Source organism: Monodon monoceros, unplaced genomic scaffold, assembly GCF_005190385.1.
Source record: "Monodon monoceros isolate NGI ecotype Baffin Bay Population unplaced genomic scaffold, NGI_Narwhal_1 Super_Scaffold_13, whole genome shotgun sequence".
NCBI lineage: Eukaryota > Metazoa > Chordata > Mammalia > Artiodactyla > Monodontidae > Monodon > Monodon monoceros.
The window spans coordinates 36671422-36691681 of record NW_021703769.1 but is presented as its reverse complement, the minus strand read 5'-3'; the positions used below and the strand labels follow the sequence as shown (position 1 = coordinate 36691681).

At 43.9% G+C, this 20260-nt stretch overlaps 1 protein-coding gene across 1 annotated transcript in view; it reads right to left on the bottom strand.

Moving 5' to 3' along the window:
- Positions 1–20260, bottom strand: part of SLX4IP (SLX4 interacting protein) — a 184043-nt gene that overhangs the window by 52847 nt on the left and 110936 nt on the right. Inside the window, 2 exon segments of the mRNA XM_029219919.1 lie at positions 10693–10813; positions 15601–15690. Coding sequence (XP_029075752.1) covers positions 10693–10813; positions 15601–15690 — 211 coding nt within the window.

Here is a 20260-nt window from a genome sequence, read left to right as displayed (position 1 = left end):
AATCGGGCCTGTGTCTGGAGAGCAGAGAGAAAGCTTTTTTTGGCAGGTACGGCGCATAGGGCGATGGGGAAAGGAGAGGAACGTTTCTCAGACGGAGGGAAGAATAGGAAGAACTTGCTTGTTTTGGCAATTCTCATCTTTTTCTGGTGCTCCTCCTGTTGTGTGCACACCCGCTGATTTCCTAACATGGTGGTAAAGTGCCCCCCGCCCTCCCCAGGATGCTGAGTGGGTGTCGATGGACAGATAGGAGGTCTGTTCATCTGGCCCCGAACATTCACAGAAGATGCCTCAGATGCCACAAGAGAACGAGCTGCACGCTGGCTGGAGATTTAAGCTAAGATTTTATAGGAGCGTTCAGCTTAGAAGAAAAGCCAAATAGAAAGCCAAGGCAGACAGAAACCACAGTGCCCAGGAAAATTTAATCTATTTTACGGCATTTTCCAAAGGACTGGGTTTCTTACATGTTAACTGCAAGAAAAAGGTTACACAGAATGGAATAATGGGCAGTAAAAAAAAAAAAAAAAAGGAAAAAAGAAAGATTACTGCTCTACAAACACAAAGATGTCTTAAAGCCCTAATATTTAGACAGTGTATTGTGGGAAGTGCTTGGAGCTGGAAGATGAGCTCTGTTTTCATGATTAGAGGGAAATTTTATTAAAAAAGAAAACACACACACACACTCTCTCTCCCTCCCTCCCCCCTTAATAGGGAGGCTGAAGCAGTGAAGAGAAGCCAGGCATCCTGACAGCCATGTTTTCATGATGCCTCTGACACTTCCCAGTTATGTGACCTCGGGCAAGCTGCCTGAACTCTGAGCTTGGTTCTCATCCTTAAAACCAGGGTTAAGGATGCTGCTAGAAAGGGCTGCCCCAAGGATCCACCGTGGGTACGCGGAAGCCCCAGCACAGTGCTGGCACCCATCAGGCTGAATCTTGGTAACAGTAACTAGTAGGAGTGGTAACGTTGGAGGGCACTTGTGGTGGTGGTGGGGCTGAAGGGCACTTGTGATGGACGGGGCTGGAAGGCACTTGTGATGGGCGGGGCAGGAGGGCACTTGTGATGGGCGGGGCTGGAGGGCACTTGTGATGGGCGGGGCAGGAGGGCAGGCATCTGCAGAAGAGGCAGAAAATACTGCAGCTCACCTTACACTGGGGTAGGATGTGGTTTTGACTTTCTCAAAACCAAATGAGGAAAACTATCTAATAATTTGTAACTCGCAGACCACTTTTACCTCTGCCTTTTGTTAAAGGGGCAAGAGATGCTACGATGGAAGCAGAGCACAAAGCCTTGGCAAATGAAATGTGACCAGTGAGCACAGCTACAGTTCGTTCCTTTACTTCTTCCAACGCGTGTGCTCCTCCTGAGTGACAGGCTCTGCACTGGGTGCTGCCCAGGACAGGACCCTTGCCCTCCAGGAGGAGGAAACGATGACTGTGCCACTGTCCAGGCCGCTGGAAAAGGGAGGAGCAGCTCCCTGAGGGGGAAGACGCAACAAGTCAGATAAGGTTCCTTAAGGGAAATGACGCGGGAGCACAGGCCTGCAGGGTGATGCAGAGCTGGCCCAGCGGCGAACAAGGAGAAGAGAGTTGTGGGGAGAGGAAGCAGCATGTGCAAAGGCCCAGAGGCGAGAAAACATGATGTCCTGGGGGCCTGTCAGTTAGGCTATGGTGCCAAGCTGATAAATGAGGGTTTATCATTTATCCCCCCCTGGCCAAAGCCATCTGGGACCAATGACTCCCCTGCCCCTAGAGGAGAGAGGCTCCTCCGGAACCCAGCTTCCCACAGGTCTGGATGAAGGGCCGCCCAAGTCTCCGGGTACCGGGCGGTTGGCTTACCCAGCGTTCTCCTGAACAGCCTGACGGCTCAGTGCCTGAAACTGGGACTAAAATGTCCCGCCCCCCTCCCCGCCACCCCCACAAGGTCATTTTCATGCTTGCTTAATAAAAAGGTTGATCATGGGAGAACCGGGGTCCCTCTGCTGGAATGCAGTTACAAGGTACATAATGCTGTACCCCAGTTAAGCACACACAGCTACAGAACGGCAAGAGAGCAAAGGACCCCGTGTGAGACTGTCAGCCTGTGCCAAGTGATGCCCTGCATTCCCTAGAACCCTCTGCACAGGTGGGGGCCCAACATGGAGAGGACACTGCCACCACGGCTCGTGGACCCTGGGGTTGAGGGACACCCTTCAGGGACTGTGAGCTAGTTGCTGGGAGGACTAATGACCAGGAGAGACATGGCATCTGTAGACCACCACAGTCGAAGAGTGGATGGGTCACCTGGTGATGAGGTGGCCAGAAATTTGTCGTCCACTAAAGCCTGTGGGTGGGTGAGTCACTTGGTCCACTAGAGGGCCATGAGCCAGTGGTAGCCTTGGTAGGAACGCTGTCAGTGGCTTGACCGACAGACATCTTTGGCTTATTGGTTAACTGATATGTCCATGACTCCAAATAAAATGGAGAACATACTTGGGCCCTACTTAAACTGTATGTTATGGGCTGAATCGTGTCTCTCCAAAATTCTTATGTTGAAGTCCTCACCCTAGAGGTACTCAAAATGTGACTATATTTGGAAATAGCATCTTTAAAGAGATCATTAAAATGAGGTCATTAGGGTGGGCCCTAATCCAATATGACTGTATAAGAGGTGGACTTTATACGAGGGGGAATTTAGGACACAGACATGTAGAGGGAAAACCGCGTGAAGACACGGAGAAAAAGGCCATCTGCGAGCCGAGGAGAGAGGCCTCAGAACCAACCCTGCTGACACCTCGATCTCGAACTTCCAACCCCCAGAAGTGTGAGAAAATAAATTTCTGTTGTTTAGCAGTCTGTGTTATTTTGTTATGACAGCCCTAGCAAGCTACTATACTGTATAATAGAAAAGAATCTAGGTCTGGTAAATAGGGGTCTGACTTGGGCTACCTTGAAAGACAGCCACAGCTTCTCAGAGAGCTAGGCACCCAAGCAAGGCCCCCTCAAAAATATTACAAGTACATTCTCTAAATTTTCCCCTTGGGATCTGCAATTGTTTACTAGGGTGCCTGCACAGTGAGAAAAGGGAAATACCCAGCACTTTTGAGGATGACTGGACGCTAGCTCTGAGACTGTGCTATACCTTGGGGTTTCTGGTTGCCACTGTGACCCACCAGAGGGGGATAAATAGAAACCTGGCTTCAATTCATCTGACAAAGGGCCCAGCAGGTCTGTGAAAATCTGTAGTTGTCTTCTCAGCTGTTGAGTATATGACTGAAATAGATTTACTCGGCAAATGACAGAAGGACAGGGACAAGGACATTTGGGGAAAAGTTACAGAGTGTGAGAATATTTGCATCTGATGTGAATGTTCTCTGAAAGGCCCCATTAAGAGGTTCTTACAATAAGCTGGACCAAATGACCTGCCCCCATGCGTGCTGGCCAGCCTCTTTCCCCAGCTGCCCAAGTACCTGCTCAAGGACTCAGGAGTGATGTGGCCACGGGGGCAAGGATGAACATTATGCTTGGGCTCAACAACACAGACTTAACCGCATCAAGGCTGAGCCCTGCCAAATGCCCAATTAATCTGAGCCTCCCCACCAACTCTCATATCGCAGGGAGATGGGCTAGCCGTGGAGGGTGGATTATATTAGACCTCTTTCATCACAGAGGCGGCAACAGCTTACCTTCACTGGAATAGACCCTTATTCAGGATTTGGATGTACCCTCTATGTCTGCCATGTTTCTGCCGGTCACATCACCCATGCACTTCCTGAAGGCCTCATTCACCATCACCAGTGCAGTGATTCTGACCAAGAAAACTCATTTTGCAAAATAAGACAGTGGGTTCATAAAATTCAGTGGTCCTACCAAGCAATCAAGCCAGGCTCAAATGCAGCTGGCCTTATACAGTGGTGAAAAGGTCTACTGAAAATTCAGTTATGATACAAACTGCAAGGCAGAAGAGCTTGTGGAGCTGGGGTGAAGCCCTAAAGGATGTATTATGTGCTCTGACCAGCAGAACAACGCATTCCCTTGGCCAGAATATGTGGTTCCTGGAACCAGGGAGTGGAAGTGGGAAGTGACCACCTCAGCAAAAAGTTTGCCTTCCATCCCCATGACTCTGCTTCTTTAGTACTCAAGAAAAGACTAGAGGGGCTTCCCTGGTGGCTCAGTGGCTGGGAGTCCGCCTGCCGATGCAGGGGACACAGGTTCGTGCCCCGGTCCGGGAAGATCCCACATGTCGCGGAGCGGCTGGGTCCGTGAGCCATGGCCTCTAGGCCTGCGTGTCCAGAGCCTGTGCTCCGCAATGGGAGAGGCCACGGCAGTGAGAGGCCCGCGTACCGCAAAAAAAAAAAAAAAAAAGACTAGAACAGAGAGGAAAACATGAGTCAGGCTGAAAGTTCAAAGCGCCGTGTAACTGTTTCCGGCTCTTCACGCCGCTAGACAAATAGACCAAAGGACGGTTGAAATGTTGGCTCACGATGGTACAAGAAGAGCAACAAGGTAGATGGGTAACACAGAAGGAATATAACGCGTTCGACCTAGCAGAGCACATCCAGTGGTAAAACTTAACGCAAACTATGGCAACCTCAGAAAGGCAGGACCACTGAGGGCTCAAATCCCTTAGGAAGGAAAGTTTGGTCACCTCGCCGGGTCAAGAAACCTGATCAGCTGAGTTACTGGCTAAAGACAAATGGAATATGAAATAAATATCAGAGGAGGGAATATACAAACACCAACTATTTATTTCATGTAACCGACTACAGAAGTTAGAATGATAGCATCTTCCTAAATTGTCTTCCTGGCTGTACCACATATATATTTATATATTAACTAAGTTTTTTGTTTTTTTATTCAGGGTATGTTGGCAATAGTTAGCATCGTCATTTAGTCAATAAGGAAACCAATATGGGCTGTGAATAAACCGAAGGAGGAATACACATCGCTCAGAAATCTCGGGCTTGGAGCTGGGATGTGAGACTTGGGGTTCTCTCTCTTGGAGGAGGTGCTGAGCATATTTGGCCTGTAGTTGGGAGAGTTGTATTGTCAGGCAAAAGTTTGTTGTTATTGTTTGGAAGTTTATGGAAGAAGGAAGCCAACAGGAAAATTTCAGTGGATATTTGTAACTCGTATCCACCCACCCAAAACTTCTGCCTATCCTCCCTGCGTTTTGGTAACTTCCCACATTTTTTAAGTCCCACCTTCCCAAGGTAAAAGCCAAACATTTTGCACTCCCTGGCTCACCTGCAACCAGGATACAGCCATGGGATCCTCTCCATGGGAGGAGCACAGAGCCATGGCCACAGGCCAGGCCGTCAGGCTCCTGTAGGCTCAGTGCTGGGCTTCGCAGACGGCAGCTGAAAGGGCTCATGAACCAAAGCTGTCCCCCCATCTTGAGGCTGAGGCTGTGCTGTCTGTGTAGACTCAGAATCGGACTGCCTGGCCCTCCTACAGGTAGATTCTGTTGAACTACCTAATATCTTTAATCAACTTCTTCTCTGCTGTAGAGCCAGACCAATTCCAGCTAGTCTCAAGCAGAAATGAAATTAAACAAAGGATATTAGGTAACTAAGGTTCCTGACCACAAAAGGTTTTAAGCTGGAGACGATCACATTTTTGTTTTCAAAAGGCCCCTCTGGCAGCAGAGGCATGGATGAATTGGAAGGGAAATCAGGAGGCCGTGGCAGTGATTCAAGAGCTAATTAATAAGAAGGGCCCTGACCAAGCGAGTGACACAGGGAAAAACAAAACTTTAAGACGAAAAAGGCAAACGACCCAATACAAAGGTAAGCAATAGTTGTAAATATGCAGTTCAGTCAATAAACACATAAAAACAGAAAGATAAAAATCAAAGGGCATGACATCTCTTTTTTTGATTTTTGGCCTGTCAGACTGGCAAAAATTAAAAATACCAGTAACACTCAATATTGGCAAGGCTAAGGGGAAAAATATTAATGAGGTAGAGTTGACAGAATCTGAGCTAAGTCTTTAAAATAGAAACTTTCTTACAGCATTAATTTTTACTAAATCCATTGAAATAACAATTCCAGGTGACTTAAGAAGGCTGAGGCTACTGGCAAATGTCTGTGCTATGCTGTTCGCTGATGGAGTTTTTGCCAGTACTCTTTGTATTCCTCAATATTACATGATTAAGGAAATGGCTTAAAAGCCATTTATGTTATTTTTTTTAATAAAGATAACTCAGAGGATGAAATATATTAATTTTATTAAAGCAATCAGCAAAGTTACCAGCCTGGTGACTTCAGCTCACCAAGCATCATGTGTTAAGTGTCTATCCCATGATGAAGTACGTTATCGTTACTCAGATCTGGAAACGGGAAAGGTAAGAAACTCACACAAATAAGGAAGATACCCAATTTACACAAAAGCGAAAACCACACACATTCACCCTAGTCACCAAGACAGTAAGAGCAACTCTATTTTCAGGGAACATGAGACACAGAACTAAACAGTGAGGAGGAAACAGGCAAGGCCTTCCTTACAGTTCATGGCTCTGAAATTCCTTTTGAAGAAAAAGGCATTTAAAGTAAGACTATGGGAGCAGCCGAGAAGAGGCAGTTTCCATTTTTAGTGACGCTGATAATAAACAGTCTGGGATGGGCGGCATCACTATGTATGTCTGCTTCATCCCTGCGGGTGTGCATGTCCTAGAAGATGATGCATCTCGGCCCTCTATGGAAGGCAGCCCTGGGGTAGAGACGGGCGAACAGCGCTCTGACCTTTAGGAAATTAACAGTTTAGTATGAGGTGAAGCAGAGTTACCGGTTTCTGCTCTTGAATTAAGCAGCTCGGTCATTTGGAGGGGAAAAAAAAAAAAAAAAAAAAAAGAGGCTCTGGGGTGGCAACCCCTCAATCTTTACCAACAAAGAAAGGGAGAAAGGCAGGTAAACTGATTATAAAACAATTATAATACAATGTGACCAATGTTATAAAAGTGCTATGAGCAAGGAAGACAGGAAATTGAGGAAGACTTTGTAGAAGTAATATGTGAGTTAGGTCTTAAAAGCTGAATACTAGGAGATTTCCAGACAAAAGAGAAACCTGAAAACGTAAAAACATAGAGGTATAAAGAATGCAGGTTTGCAGGAAATAGAAAAGTGAGTAGCAGGAAGGGACAAGGCAGGCGAGGTAAGTTACAGCAGGCCTTGACCTTACTAGGAAGAGGAAAGATGTATCCATGTGTGTAATTAATCACTTGTACAAACATTTATTAAGAACCTACTGCAAACCGGAAAATATGCTCCATGCTGGGGATACCACGGATCATAAAAGAGGCAGAACCTGTCTTCAGGCGACCGGCACATTTGTGGAGAGATCAACATTAATCAAATTGTGTGAACCAAAGTGCAGGATACTCCTGGGCCTGGAAACAGGGGACCTGTGGACAGGATACGCTTCCCTGGGGTGTGGACTTTGAGCGGAGGGCTGAAAGTGGCAGAGGGGCAGGGGAGGACCAGCGCTCCAACACGGGCAGAAGCCCCAGGATGAGTGGAAGAATGAGGCTTTGAAAGAGAGGAACTGAAGCTGCTGTGGCTTAAGCATGAAAGAAGGAACAAGGGCCACAAGATGAGGCTGGAGAGGCAGCTACCCCAGAGATCTTGGCCTTCCCCCAGGAGCCCTGGGGAAATCCTGAAGGGCTTTCTGCACAAAGATCAGACCTGTGACGTGAAGGGATTACACTAACTCAAGTGTTGACAACAGGTGGGGCATCAGCCAGAGCGAGCGCAAGGGCGCCAGCGAGCGTGCTGCTGCAGGTGTTCGAGTGTCCAGCTGAGGCGGGACCATGGACTGCTTGGTGGCAGCAGAGGACTAGCTCAGGTGGGGACACCGAAAGACATGCTCAGTCAAAGGTTAACTGTTCTCAGAAGCAGAAAGAAGGGAGATGCTGCTTTCACACCGAGTTGGCTTTCGAAGAGGGAGAGGAGTGAGCAGCGCACCGTTGCATCAGCACCCTCCTGCTTTCTTGGGCAATCAACCGCGCTGCTTATCTCTGACAGAGAAGCCCGGCTTTTGCCCCCACTAGGGGGCATCGGAGGCTCCAGGGGCAAAAAAGGCTTCTTGTTTGTGGTTGTATGTTAAATAAACCAAGTCAGAGGCAAATGACAAACTGAGAAAAATCTCTTGCAACATACATAACACACAGAGCTTGAATATCCTTAAGGAGCTCTTACAATGTATGAACAATAGAGAGAAATATTATAAAGAAATTGAAGTGTGCAAATATCTAGATCATCAAGGTGTCCACCATACCACTGTTTACAACAGTGAAAATATTAGATGCGACCTAAATGTCCCACTGATAAATCAAACTATGGACACAATGGAATTCTATGCAGTCATTAAAAACAGTGATGTGGACCCCGAATGGCCAAAACAATCTTGAAAAACAAGAACAAAGTTGGAAGAGTCACACTTCCTAATTTCAAAACCTACTACAAAGCTATGGTAATCAATACAGTGTGGTATTGGCATAAAGACATATAGACCAATAGAATAGAAGAGAGAGCCCAGAAATAAACTCTCATATTTATGGTCAAATGATTTTTTATAATGGTGCCAAGGCCACTCAATGGGTCAAAGGACAGGCTTTTCAACAAATAGCACTGGGAAAACTGGATATCCACATGTGAAATAACAAAGCTGGACCCTTAACTTAAACTATATAAAAGATTAACTCAAAATGAATCAAAGACCTAAATGTCTATAAAACTCTTAGAAGAAAAAAATAGGGAAAAGCTTCGTGACACTGAATCCAGCAATGATTTGTTGGATATGACATCAACTGGCTACATCAAAATTAAAAACGTTTGGGTCAAAGGACATTGTCAAAGGCTTTGTTTTCTCCATTTCTCTCAGGAGGGAGAAAATATCTGCAAATCATATCTGATAAAAGATTAATATCCAGAATATATAAAGAATTCCTACAACTCAAACAAATAAACAACCTAATTAAAAAATGGGCCAAGGACATAAACAGACATTTCTCCAAAGACACACAAATAGTTAATAAGCACATGAAAAGATGGTCAACATCACTAATCATTAAAGAAATGCAAACCCAAACCACAATGTGATACCACTTCACATCTATTAAATTTTAAAAATGGTGATGTATGTGTTTCAAAGGACTTTTATATTATGTTAGGTGGGAAAAAAATAGATTACAAAATTGTATGTACAGTAAGATCACTTTTCTGTTTAAAAACAAACTTCTTGCCCACGTGAGCCCAAGAAAGGCTTTGGGTTTCATCTTGGGGCCAGAATACCATGTGTTCCCTGCCTGTGAGAGAGGCTGGGAAAGTGAGTATTTAGCTCTTCCCTCAGTAGGAGTGGAGGCCAGGGGAGGGGCCAGTTGAGGATGGGGACTGACTAAGCCACTACCACAGTGGAGACAGAGGTCTTGGAACTTTCTCTGCTCCTTTTCCTTCCGTACTAGTTAGAAAGTGACACTAGCCAGGTCTGCTGGAGTACAAAGGATGCAAGCTCCTACAGCTTTTCTCAAGAAGACTTACAGTATTACTAAGCAGAATGCCAGCAAGCGTCATCTAATACAATATTGTTTGGACTGAAAATTCTATTTGTCTGAGGCTTTTGGTTTGAATAAATTTAACCTATCTGCCCACTTATCAGTCGTGCCCAAGTAAACAGTGCAGATTAAGTATGCCTTCAAAGGGGAGGATGTGACACCATTCTTTCCCTAAAGAGGTGTTGCATTAGCATAATCTAGTTCACAGCACTACAGCACTGTCCTCTGAGGATTAACATGGGCTGACTGTTAAGTGTACTACAAAGAGTGCCATGAAATGCTAACTTAAAATTAAAAAATTAAAAACACCACAATGACAGAGTGGAGAGAACACTGGTCTGGGGGGTCAGGTTCTGCTGCTTGTCACCCAAGTCCTCCTCCATATTCAACGTATCCCTGAATATGCTGAATATGAATCTGTGCATCAGGCACTGAGCTAAGTGCTGGGGGCAGGGAGAGGAGAAGGGAAGATGCCAGATACACGACATAATCTTTGTCCTCGAGAAGATGATCTTTTATTTGGGCAACCCCCTTCATCTCGCAACCTCAGCTTCTTCACCCATAACTCGAGGATATGACCATTCTCCAAGTGTTATTAGGATAACAGGGTGGGATATTTCAACCTCAGTGCCCTTGACATTTTGGGGGATAGTGTCTTGCTGTGGGGAGCTGCCCTGGCCACTGTAGGATATTTAGTGGCGTCCCTGGCCTCTACCCACCACATGCCAGTAGCTCCCCTCCATGGCTATGACAACCCAGACTGTCACAGACATTTCCAAATGTCCCCTGGGGCAAAAGCACCCCCAGGTGAGAACTTCTGAAATAGGGTGACATAAATGAAAGCACTTAGAAAAGCATAAAGCCCCAAATCAAGTCAGTGTTAACGTAAACCCAGCTGTAAGACTTGTCAAAAAAAAAAAAAAAAAAATCCTTTAAAGAATTTATAGCTTACTTAGGAATGTTTATTTTCTATTTTTATGTATTTTGCCTACCATTAAACGCCCTTCAGGGCTTTCTGGTTAATTTGCTTTACCTAATGAATGCATCTTCAATAGAACATATTTTTTAAAAATGTATCACTGGACTAACATGACAGCCAGAGTCAAACATAACTGCCATCTCTACAAAGCAGAAATTTTATCCAAAATCAAAGTACTCCATTCCTACCTTTTAAGGACAAGGGACTGGATCTTGTGAATTCTGTATTTGACGGCCTGTGCTGTTTACGAACTCCTAAGTATTCCTTCACTCTTGAATCAATGGTTTCTTTTAACAGTAAACAGACTTCCTAAAGTAAATCAGAAAATTAGATATAACTTTCTAATTTAATGCAATGCAAAAAAAGTCAATATCATGCATATTTAAACACCAAAATCGAACATTTCATTTTGTTTGCTCTTTAAATTAGCTATGAATGAATAAAGGAATCTTATATGTGCTCATGGATAATGCTGCAGATTTAAATTTGCCACTGAGCTTTGCTTGAAACCATGATGTTGGCTTACTCTGTGATATAAGAAATACATTTCATTTCTCTCTGCCTCAGTTTCACATTTCTAAAAGGAAGATAAAAACACTTCAATGTAAAAATCAGGGCGATCAGGTGACAAAATCAGAGAGGTAAAGACTGTTTTCATGTAAATATCAACCTGTGGGATTGTGACAAACGGAAGAGAGAAGTCAAACAGAGCCAACTCTGGCTGGAGATGGTAGCCCCAGAGCCAGGCCCACTGGGTGGGGACTGTGGACCGGGAGAAGCTGGGAGCCAAGGCACAGTCAGAGGGAACCCTGACCCCTAAGCAGTCAACAGGGGGCAGCCCCCCGTGCTTTCATATGGGGACACAAGGCACAGTGATACCAGATCTTCCAATTTGTTTAAGAGAAACTAGAGACAGTGATTTTTATACAAAAATTTCCCACTTTTCAAACTTGGTTCAAAAAACTTTTAATACCTAACCACCATAATTCATCAGTTTCTGGGATTTACAAATCTACTAAAAAGTAATAGCACCGAGTGGTGGGCTGAATAGCGAACTGGAAATCAGGAGTCTGATTTTCTTCTCATGCTTGTTGATGATACTGTATATGCTTTTGTGAAAACTGTACTATGTTCACCTATTCATGGTAAAAATAATTTAACTTCTTATATTGCTCAAAAGTAGACTAATATTTATTAGGCAACAGAAACATAGGGCATCCCACATGACTAGCAAATTTCTGGAGCTACCATTTTACGTATCGGTGTTATTGATAAAAAGAAAAACAAAACTTTAAAAGTCCAACCACACAATGGGATGACACTGCCCATTCCAGCTACACTACCAGAAAAATGTTACCTGATGTAGGGAAAGGAAAAAATTGCCCACAAATCTAAATTTCTTAACTGAGATTGAGAACTGAGGCGTAAGGATGGGTAATGCTGGTTCAGTTCCCAAGGACTCTGCAGAAGGCTCAGAGTTTCCAGGTCACCTCAAACCTGTTTCACTGGTTTCTGGCAATGCCATCTCAGGTTGATCTCTTAGAATCTTCATAAATTAAAATGAGGACAGAGTTGTAAGCTGCTTCAAAGGGCAACGAGAGCCAAACTTTTCTTTTGTTGCAGATACGTGTACTCCTCAAACAGTACAGAGAACCCTTGACTTAATTGACAAACATGAGTTTCTTTATAAAATACAAACACTGGTCTCCTCTCTCCTGCTCTCATTTTGCAGCCCAAAGATGCAGTGCCTTGTGGAATACAGCCGTATTCGTTTACAGTTAGGGTTTTGGCATTGTTCACGCAACAGAAAGGCAGCCTTGTCTCATACTGTTGTTTTAACAATTAAAGAATTTTGCTTCACATGCAGGGTTCAACGATGACTGAGTTAGAAAATATGTGAAAGACATACATGGAAACAAGGATTGTTAAAATTTGGCCATAAATGCCCTATAAGGCCAGAACTAAAAATAGTTATGACAAAAATAAAGCCAAGGCCCATACACACAAACTTTCTCCCTAGAGTTACGGGGCTTTCCTTCCATGAGTCAGGTTTGACAAATGGAAGGTAGATAGCATGTGCTGTGGTCGAGATGCCCTAGTAAGTGACCACACTGCACTTGGCGAAGTGTTCTCTTCAGAACCAGAGCAAGGCGAGAAAAGGCAATTTCCAGCTAAACTGGAGGGGTGGCAAGAAGACCAAGTCCCAGTCAAGGAGCAAGAGAGAGATGCGCCCAACATCTCCAGGCTAACAGGGGTTCATGTGTGCTTCCCCAGGTTTACAAACGGAACAGTTTGAGTTCAACTGTTTAGGTACAAAGACTACTCATGCTGGACTCAAAATAAACACATGTTTAATACATGTAATTAGTTCCTTTTCCTGAAAAGGAACTGGATAATCTTAAGACTTTCACTACGCAAAGCGACTGTTAAAATGCAATCAAACTGATTGCTCATGAAATCCCAGTCTTGAGATAATCTAATGATTAAGAAAAGATGAAAGCATTGGGACACTGAACATAGGCTAAAGTCATATCCTCAACTAGCTTTTCTCCTTTCTCATAAACACACACACACACACACACACAAATTATCCCAGAGCGATTTTAATGTCAGTGAACACACTTCGAAGGAACAACTTCAGTAAAAGCCACAAACTATCTACTTTGCTTTGAGAGGAAAACTCAGCTTGCTGGCACTGCATCGGAGCTCTGCAGGTCTAATCGTGCTCTGAGCATCTTGCTAAGTCACGCCCTGCTGCCCGGACATAGGTACGAGGTGGAGCAGCACAGTTGCTTGTGGCACCCTGGAAAATTCTAGCCTTACGCTTTGGCTAGGAAGTGAGTCACATACCCACAGGTTTATTGTAACGCCTTCCAAATCAACTGAATCTTGGCAAAATTGACTAAATATCAACAAAAAAGGTCTAAGGCCACGGTGGCAGAGCTGGGAGAGAATAGAGGAAAATGGAATGGTGGATTCTAGGATGCTGTTTATGTAAGCCAAACTTTTTGGGTGGGGTCCCCTGGGGTGCATATTAGTCACTTTGGGGAAACAAATTAACTGTCTTGAATCATAGGGACAGGTGTTGAGAAGCCAAATCTTGGAATGACATGAAGGTGAGTTGTAGAAGGAGATGCTGGCCCGTCAAACGTTAAGCCCTGAAGAGTAGGGTTCACGGCTATTTACCTGAATGAAAATCCCATCATATAGAATCTTGGGCCTTCTTGCTCCAGCTTCAGGCCATTGGGTATCCTTCGCAAAATGAGGACAAACAGAGTCCTGATAATACTATTATCTCCTGACCGAAAATGTATCACTTATAAATTTTCTTTTGGGAGTTTTCTTTTCTAGTTATCTCCAAAAGCTGACTGAAAACAGTTATCACAGTAAAGGCGTAAAAAAGTGGTATAAAAAAGTACCACTATCACTAGTTTCTTCTCCATATACTACCTTTTAATAAAATATATTTTTATTTCTAGCTCTAAAAAGCTATTGTGACCAACGAATATCATGGAAGACGCCAAGGGCTCTAACATTTGGAAAGTTATGTGAAAGCCACAGGCTCGATGTTCTGCTCTCCTGTAAGCAGGGATCTGGAGAAGGGAGCCAAGCACGTGATGAGAGCTAGACCTTCTCACCCTCTGCCACAGCGGCACTTGGGTGGGACCTCAGAAACTGAGAGCCGGGAGTGACTCAGCCAGGGTCTGGGAGAACCCCTTCATCTGCAGAGGAGGAGGCTGGGGCCCCAGGAGTTCCAACATTGCCACCCTGTCACATGACCACTTCCTTTACTGACTGAGCATCAGCTTAGTGACTGGCCACGGCGAGGGGAGGGCCGTGATGAACCATCTCTACACTTCGTCAAAGGATCACACGGTGCAGAAGAGGGTTTCAGACCAGTGAGAAAGACCAGCTTTGTGTCAACACCACACCTGCTCCAGGTGCTCAGTCCATCCTTTACGGCCAGTCAGGATTACAGTCCCTGCTTACCTGGAAAAGTCACTTTAACTTCTTTTTTTTTATTATTTTTTTTCTTTTGCGGTACGCGGGCCTCTCACTGTTGTGGCCTCTCCCGCTGAGGAGCACAGGCTCCGGATGCGCAGGCTCAGTGGCCATGGCTTACGGGCCCAGCCGCTCCGCGGCATGTGGGATCTTCCCGGACCGGGGCACGAACCCGTGTCCCCTGCATCGGCAGGCAGACTCTCAACCACTGCACCACCAGGGAAGCCCCAACGTCTTCTTTTTTTTAATACAAAGAACCCTTTCCCCCAAACAAAGAGGTAGGAAATTTCTGATTTAAATACTAGAATAGCAAAGGAAATAGATGTGTCAATTTCCAAAGAAACAGCAACAACAAAAAAGCAGGTGTATGTCTGTTGTGGGGAACACAACTGTTTTTCAAGGATTAAATAGCACTCAAGATTTATTGTCTACTAATGAAAATGAAAGCTGGAAGAAGAGCTAATATTCCTTTTAAGAGCAGCTCCTTGCATTTAAAATAGTGAAAAGTTTTAAGGAGAGCACAGGGAACTATATTCAGTATCATGTAATAGGACTTCCCTGGTGGAGCAGTGGTTAAGACTCCGCCTGCCAAGCAGGGGACATGGGTTCGATCCCTGGTCCAAGAAGATCCCACATGCCGCGGAGCAGCTAAGCCCGTGCGCCACAACTACTGAGCCTGCGCTTTAGAGCCCGCGTGCTGCAACTACTGAAGCCCATGCTCCTAGAGCCTGTGCTCTGCAACAAGAGAAGCCACTGCAATGAGAAGCCCATGCACCGCAACGAAGAGTAGCCCCCACTTGCCGCAACTAGAGAAAGCCTGCACACAGCAACAAAGACCCAATGCAGCCAAAAAGAAAAAAAAAAAAAAAAAAAAGAATGAACTAATTCCACTACTAATGAAATAAACAACTCCTGAAAGAATTTATTTTAAAAAATATCACGTAATAACCTATAACGGAAAAGAATCTGAAAAAGAATAAGTGTGTGTGTGTGTGTGTGTTTGTATGTATAACTGAATCACTTTGCTGTACAACTGAAACACCGTAAATCAACTATACTTCAATTTTAAAAAATAGTGAAAAGTTTTCTGGTACCTCTTTCTTCTGTTCAGAAAACCAGCTGGTATCTTTGTTTGAACCTTGCGGAGATATATGAAGATCCACCAGGACAGCAAAATTCCCACACTGAAAGACATTAATGGCAGAGTTAGCTTACGCCCAGCAAACAATGAGAGAAAATCTCACAAATTCCTATGTGGTTGCTCATGATGAAACGGCAACAAAGTTCACTACTGGACAGAAACATTAATATGGGGCGGGGTAAAACTCATAACCCGATGCTTTTTGCAAGTTTATAATTTATGCTAGAAATGCTAGGGAGAGATTTAATTTTAATCAGGATAGGAAGGACAAAATATCTATCTCTGGGCCGCACCTTCAAGGAGGATGCCCAGAAATCTGGCAGCAGTCGGAAGGCTATTAAACACTGAGAAAAGTTAAATAGGTCAGTACGAGGTAGGCTCCAGAAAAGAATGAGTCCGTGGACAGCCAGGGGAATTCTTTCTTCCAGATAGGCGAGAACACACAGAAGTTACTGCATTTTTAGACAGACAAAAGGATTGGCTGGAACCATACATCTTGGACTAGAACTAGAAGCACGGACAAATGAAAAAGAACCAAAGAGCAGAAGGCAGATGCTCAATGACAGTTATGAAAACTACATGGGTTTTATTAAAATATGCTACAAAGCCTGTCTCCTTTCTTATTTGATAGGCTAGTGCTGTCTAGCATTTGGGGAAGAATGGAAATCTTCTCTATCTGCACTGTTCAATAGGGAAGCCAATAGCCTTATGTGGTTACTGTGCACTTGAAATGTGGCTATTGTGACTGAGAAGCTGAACTTTTAATTTTATTTAATTTCAAGCTAATTTAAACAGCCACATGTAGCTAGAAACTCTGCGGCATGGTTACAGACCTTGTAAAAATGTGTAGCTTCATAAACCCTCATACCGTATGAGTAAAGTCATCTGAGAATCTCAAGATAACTGTGGATGAACTAACTTAGAAAAGCACCGTGGGGTGCTTTATGGCCAGCAGGGAAAGTCATTTTTGTACCTCTTTGGCTAAACAATTTTTTTTAAAAATTCTGTGCTATAATTCAGTCATGAAAAAAAAAATTTTTTTCAACAAACGGTGTGAGAATACCAGATATAATATGGAAACAAAATGAAACTCGACACCTACCTCACACTGTACACAGAAATTGATTTGAGATGAATCACAGAACTAAATGTAAAAAACCAAATCTATCTTCCCAAACTTGGGGTAGAAAAAGATTTCTTAGACAGGATCCAGAAAGCACTAATTATAAAAGAAAATATCAGCACGCTGGACTTGATCAAAATTTAAAACTTCTGCTCATCAAAAGACACCATTAATAAAATGGATATGTATGCCATAGACTGGGAGAAAATATTCATAAATACACATGTCTGACATAAAGGACTGGTGTCCAAAATATGTAAAAAATACTTCTACAAATTGACGTTAAGAAAACAAAACAACACAAGCTTGAACAGACACTTCACAATTAAGATAAACAACTGGTGAATAGGCACATGAAAAAAAGTGTACAACATCATCGCTTATCAAGCAAATACAAATTAACACTGCCAAGAGATACAACTACACACCTACCACAACGACTGCAGTGAAAAAGACTGACGCACACCAAATGTTGGTAAGGATGGGGAGTGACCCAAACTCACACACTGCTCGTGGCAATGGAAAATGGTTCAACCACCCTGGCAAATGTTTGTCAGTTTCCTACAGTTAAACACATATTTATTTTACCATCTGAGCCAGCAATTCCACCTCAGGTATTTACCTGCGAGAGATGAAACATATGTGCACACAAAGAAATGTACACAAATGTGTGTGGATGTTTTATTTGCAAGAATCGAAATGGAAGACAACCTGAAAGTCTCTCACCAGGAGAACAAACAAATTGTGGTATATTCATGCAATGGAACCCTTCTCACCAAACTACTGATCCGCTCAACACGGACTAATAACAATATCATTGCACTGAGCAAAGCCAGGCTAAAATACATACTGCATGATTTTATTTATATAAAGTTCTAGAAAAGCAAAATTAAATCTATGGTCAAAGAAATCAGCACAGTGATTGCTCAGGGAGAAACTGACTGGGGAATGTTCTATGTCTTGTTTTACAATTAAGATCAGTTTGTTTCCCTGTATATACATTACATATCAATAATAAATGATTTTTAAGTACTGTGTAAAAATATACTCATATTTGTTGACATATATTTAAAATGTAAGTATTATGTCCTTGAAAATGTGTGGGTATTTTGGGGGAGAACAAAGTGAACTTCCCTGGTTAATAAATCATAAAGTATAATGAAAAATGGTCTCCTACAATGTCCAACAGTGCAATGTCACCCACAGAACTACAGTTTAGTGAGCTGCAACCAGCATTTTATTTTAATGAAAGAGAAATGGGATAAAAAAAATATCAATGTGTCAGATGGTAAAGTTAAGTCTTGTTTTGTGAAACTTAGGTATGAGTGTACTGAGTTATGATATAAAGCCTATTTCTCACTGTGGGTTGTGGTCAAAAATGTTTGAAAACCATATTCAAATACACTGTTATTTTAAAAGTTTCTTCCATGTTGATTATCGATTTAACCTTTAAGGAGTATGCTGCCACCAGGTGGAGGTCTCATGTCACAACTACAGGATCTTAGCCAGGGATTATTAACCTTTCATGTGCCACGGATCTCTTTGTTGTGAAGCTGATGAAACCTGTGCATAATCATGTTTTTAAATGCATGGAGACACAATGCATAGGAGTAAAAAGAAAGCCAATTATACTGAAGTACAGTTACCCATATTAAAAAAATATTGTAATATAGTAATGGATGTACTTGTTCAGTAAGGCATTGGATCTTGTCACACAGTGGTGGATCTAAAAACTACTATAAATCCAAAGTAGTGATAAGCATAAATGACATTTTCAGATATCTGCCACAATTATAATGCAATATAAAAAGAGCTGTGATTTCTAATGGTAACAAACATTGCTAATACTATTGTGTTCTGAATATTTCATTCATAATAAAAACAAAATTTATTAGAACTTGGTCAAAGTAAAGATGCAACTTTTTTCCCATCCAAGTTCACTGACCCTCTGAATTCTCTCACAGGCCTGTTGAGGCTCCAGGGATCCTAGAACAAGAGCCCCTCCAAAGAGGTGAGACATGCCTCATACACATTCTACTGGGTTTCCTGTGGGTGTTCCACCCTGACTGTTCAGTCAAACCAAGTTCTCTGCTACCCCTTTGTCATTAGCAAAGATGATTTTTTAAATTAAAAAAAAATAGTGACGTTTGAACAACCTGAACTGATACTATGTAATAGTATCCTAAAAAATTGAATGATAAGGTCCAATTTGGTATTTTTTCATCATTTTAGCTCTGATCACAAAGAAGCTAGTCTGTTTGATTATAAGAAGACTGATTTAAATGTCTTTTTTTTTTTTTTTTAAATAAATCATTGAATCTCACTCTGGTGCTCAAACCTTCCCGGGCTTCCTGCCAGACTCCCCACTCCCCAGCGGGGCTCTCCCTCTGCAGCCAGCCTTCTGAGTTTTCCAGCAAGAGCTCTCTCCAGCTCCCACAGTAATCAGAGATATTTTGCCTTTCTGAAGTTCCCTGCTCTCAAAGCTTTGCTTCTTTTCTCCCATGAATAAACAGAAGTAAAAAAAAAAAAAAAAAAAAAAAGGAAGAAAGAAAAAGAACACCACCCCTGACTGCTGCTGGCAGCACAGCCCCCGCCCCTCCTGCCCCTTAATTAGGGGCCATTTCTTCTCTACTCTTCCAGGCAGAGCAGCACAGTCAGCATCACTGGGCTCTCAGGCCAGAGCTGCTCACGCTACACAGGCCGCGTTACCTCCCTCACAGCCCAGCAGCTACGAGAGGAAGCTCTGCATCCCACGCCTGGGCTGGGAACCAACCGGCTGGGGGCCAGTCTGGCTTCCTCCCCCCTCCACCCAGAGGTTTCGGCCAAAAACCTGGGAGTCACCCCTAACTCCTCCCTTCCCTCACCCTCAGTCACCACGCCTGGTAGATTTGGCTTCTTCAAGAGCTAAACACACCCCTCCTCTCTGGCTCTCCAGCTCACGTCATCTCCCACTTGGAACATCAGGGCCACTTCTCGGAGTCCTGGATGAACTCCCCAGCCTCCACCAGAGCCACGCCTGCCGCAGAGGGGATGCCGAGGCTCCAAGTCTCTGATGAGGCCCGCTCCCCACTGTCTCCCGCTGCTCCTGGGCACATGCTCTCTGCCCTTTGCTTCCAGAGCACCTCGATGCTCCCGTGCTCAGTGGGCTCTCACACATCCTCAAACCCTCGCAGGAGTGCGGCCATCCCCATGGAGCTTTTCTGAACAGTTTGCCACTCCCTCCTCCGGATCAGCAATGCTTCCCGTGCTTATTTCTGCATTCAGTGGCTGGTCCATGTAGGGGCCTCCCCTGCCACACTGTCAGCTCCTCAGTGGAGACAGGGTCCACACCTCAGTCCCTCTGCATCCCAGGGATCAGCACAGTGCCAGCTCACAGTAAATGCTTAATATTTAGTGGAAGGAAGGGAGGGACGAAGGGAGGGATGGAGGGAGGGAGGGAGGGAGGAAGGAAGGAAGGAAGGAAGGAAGGAAGGAAGGAAGGAAGGAAGGA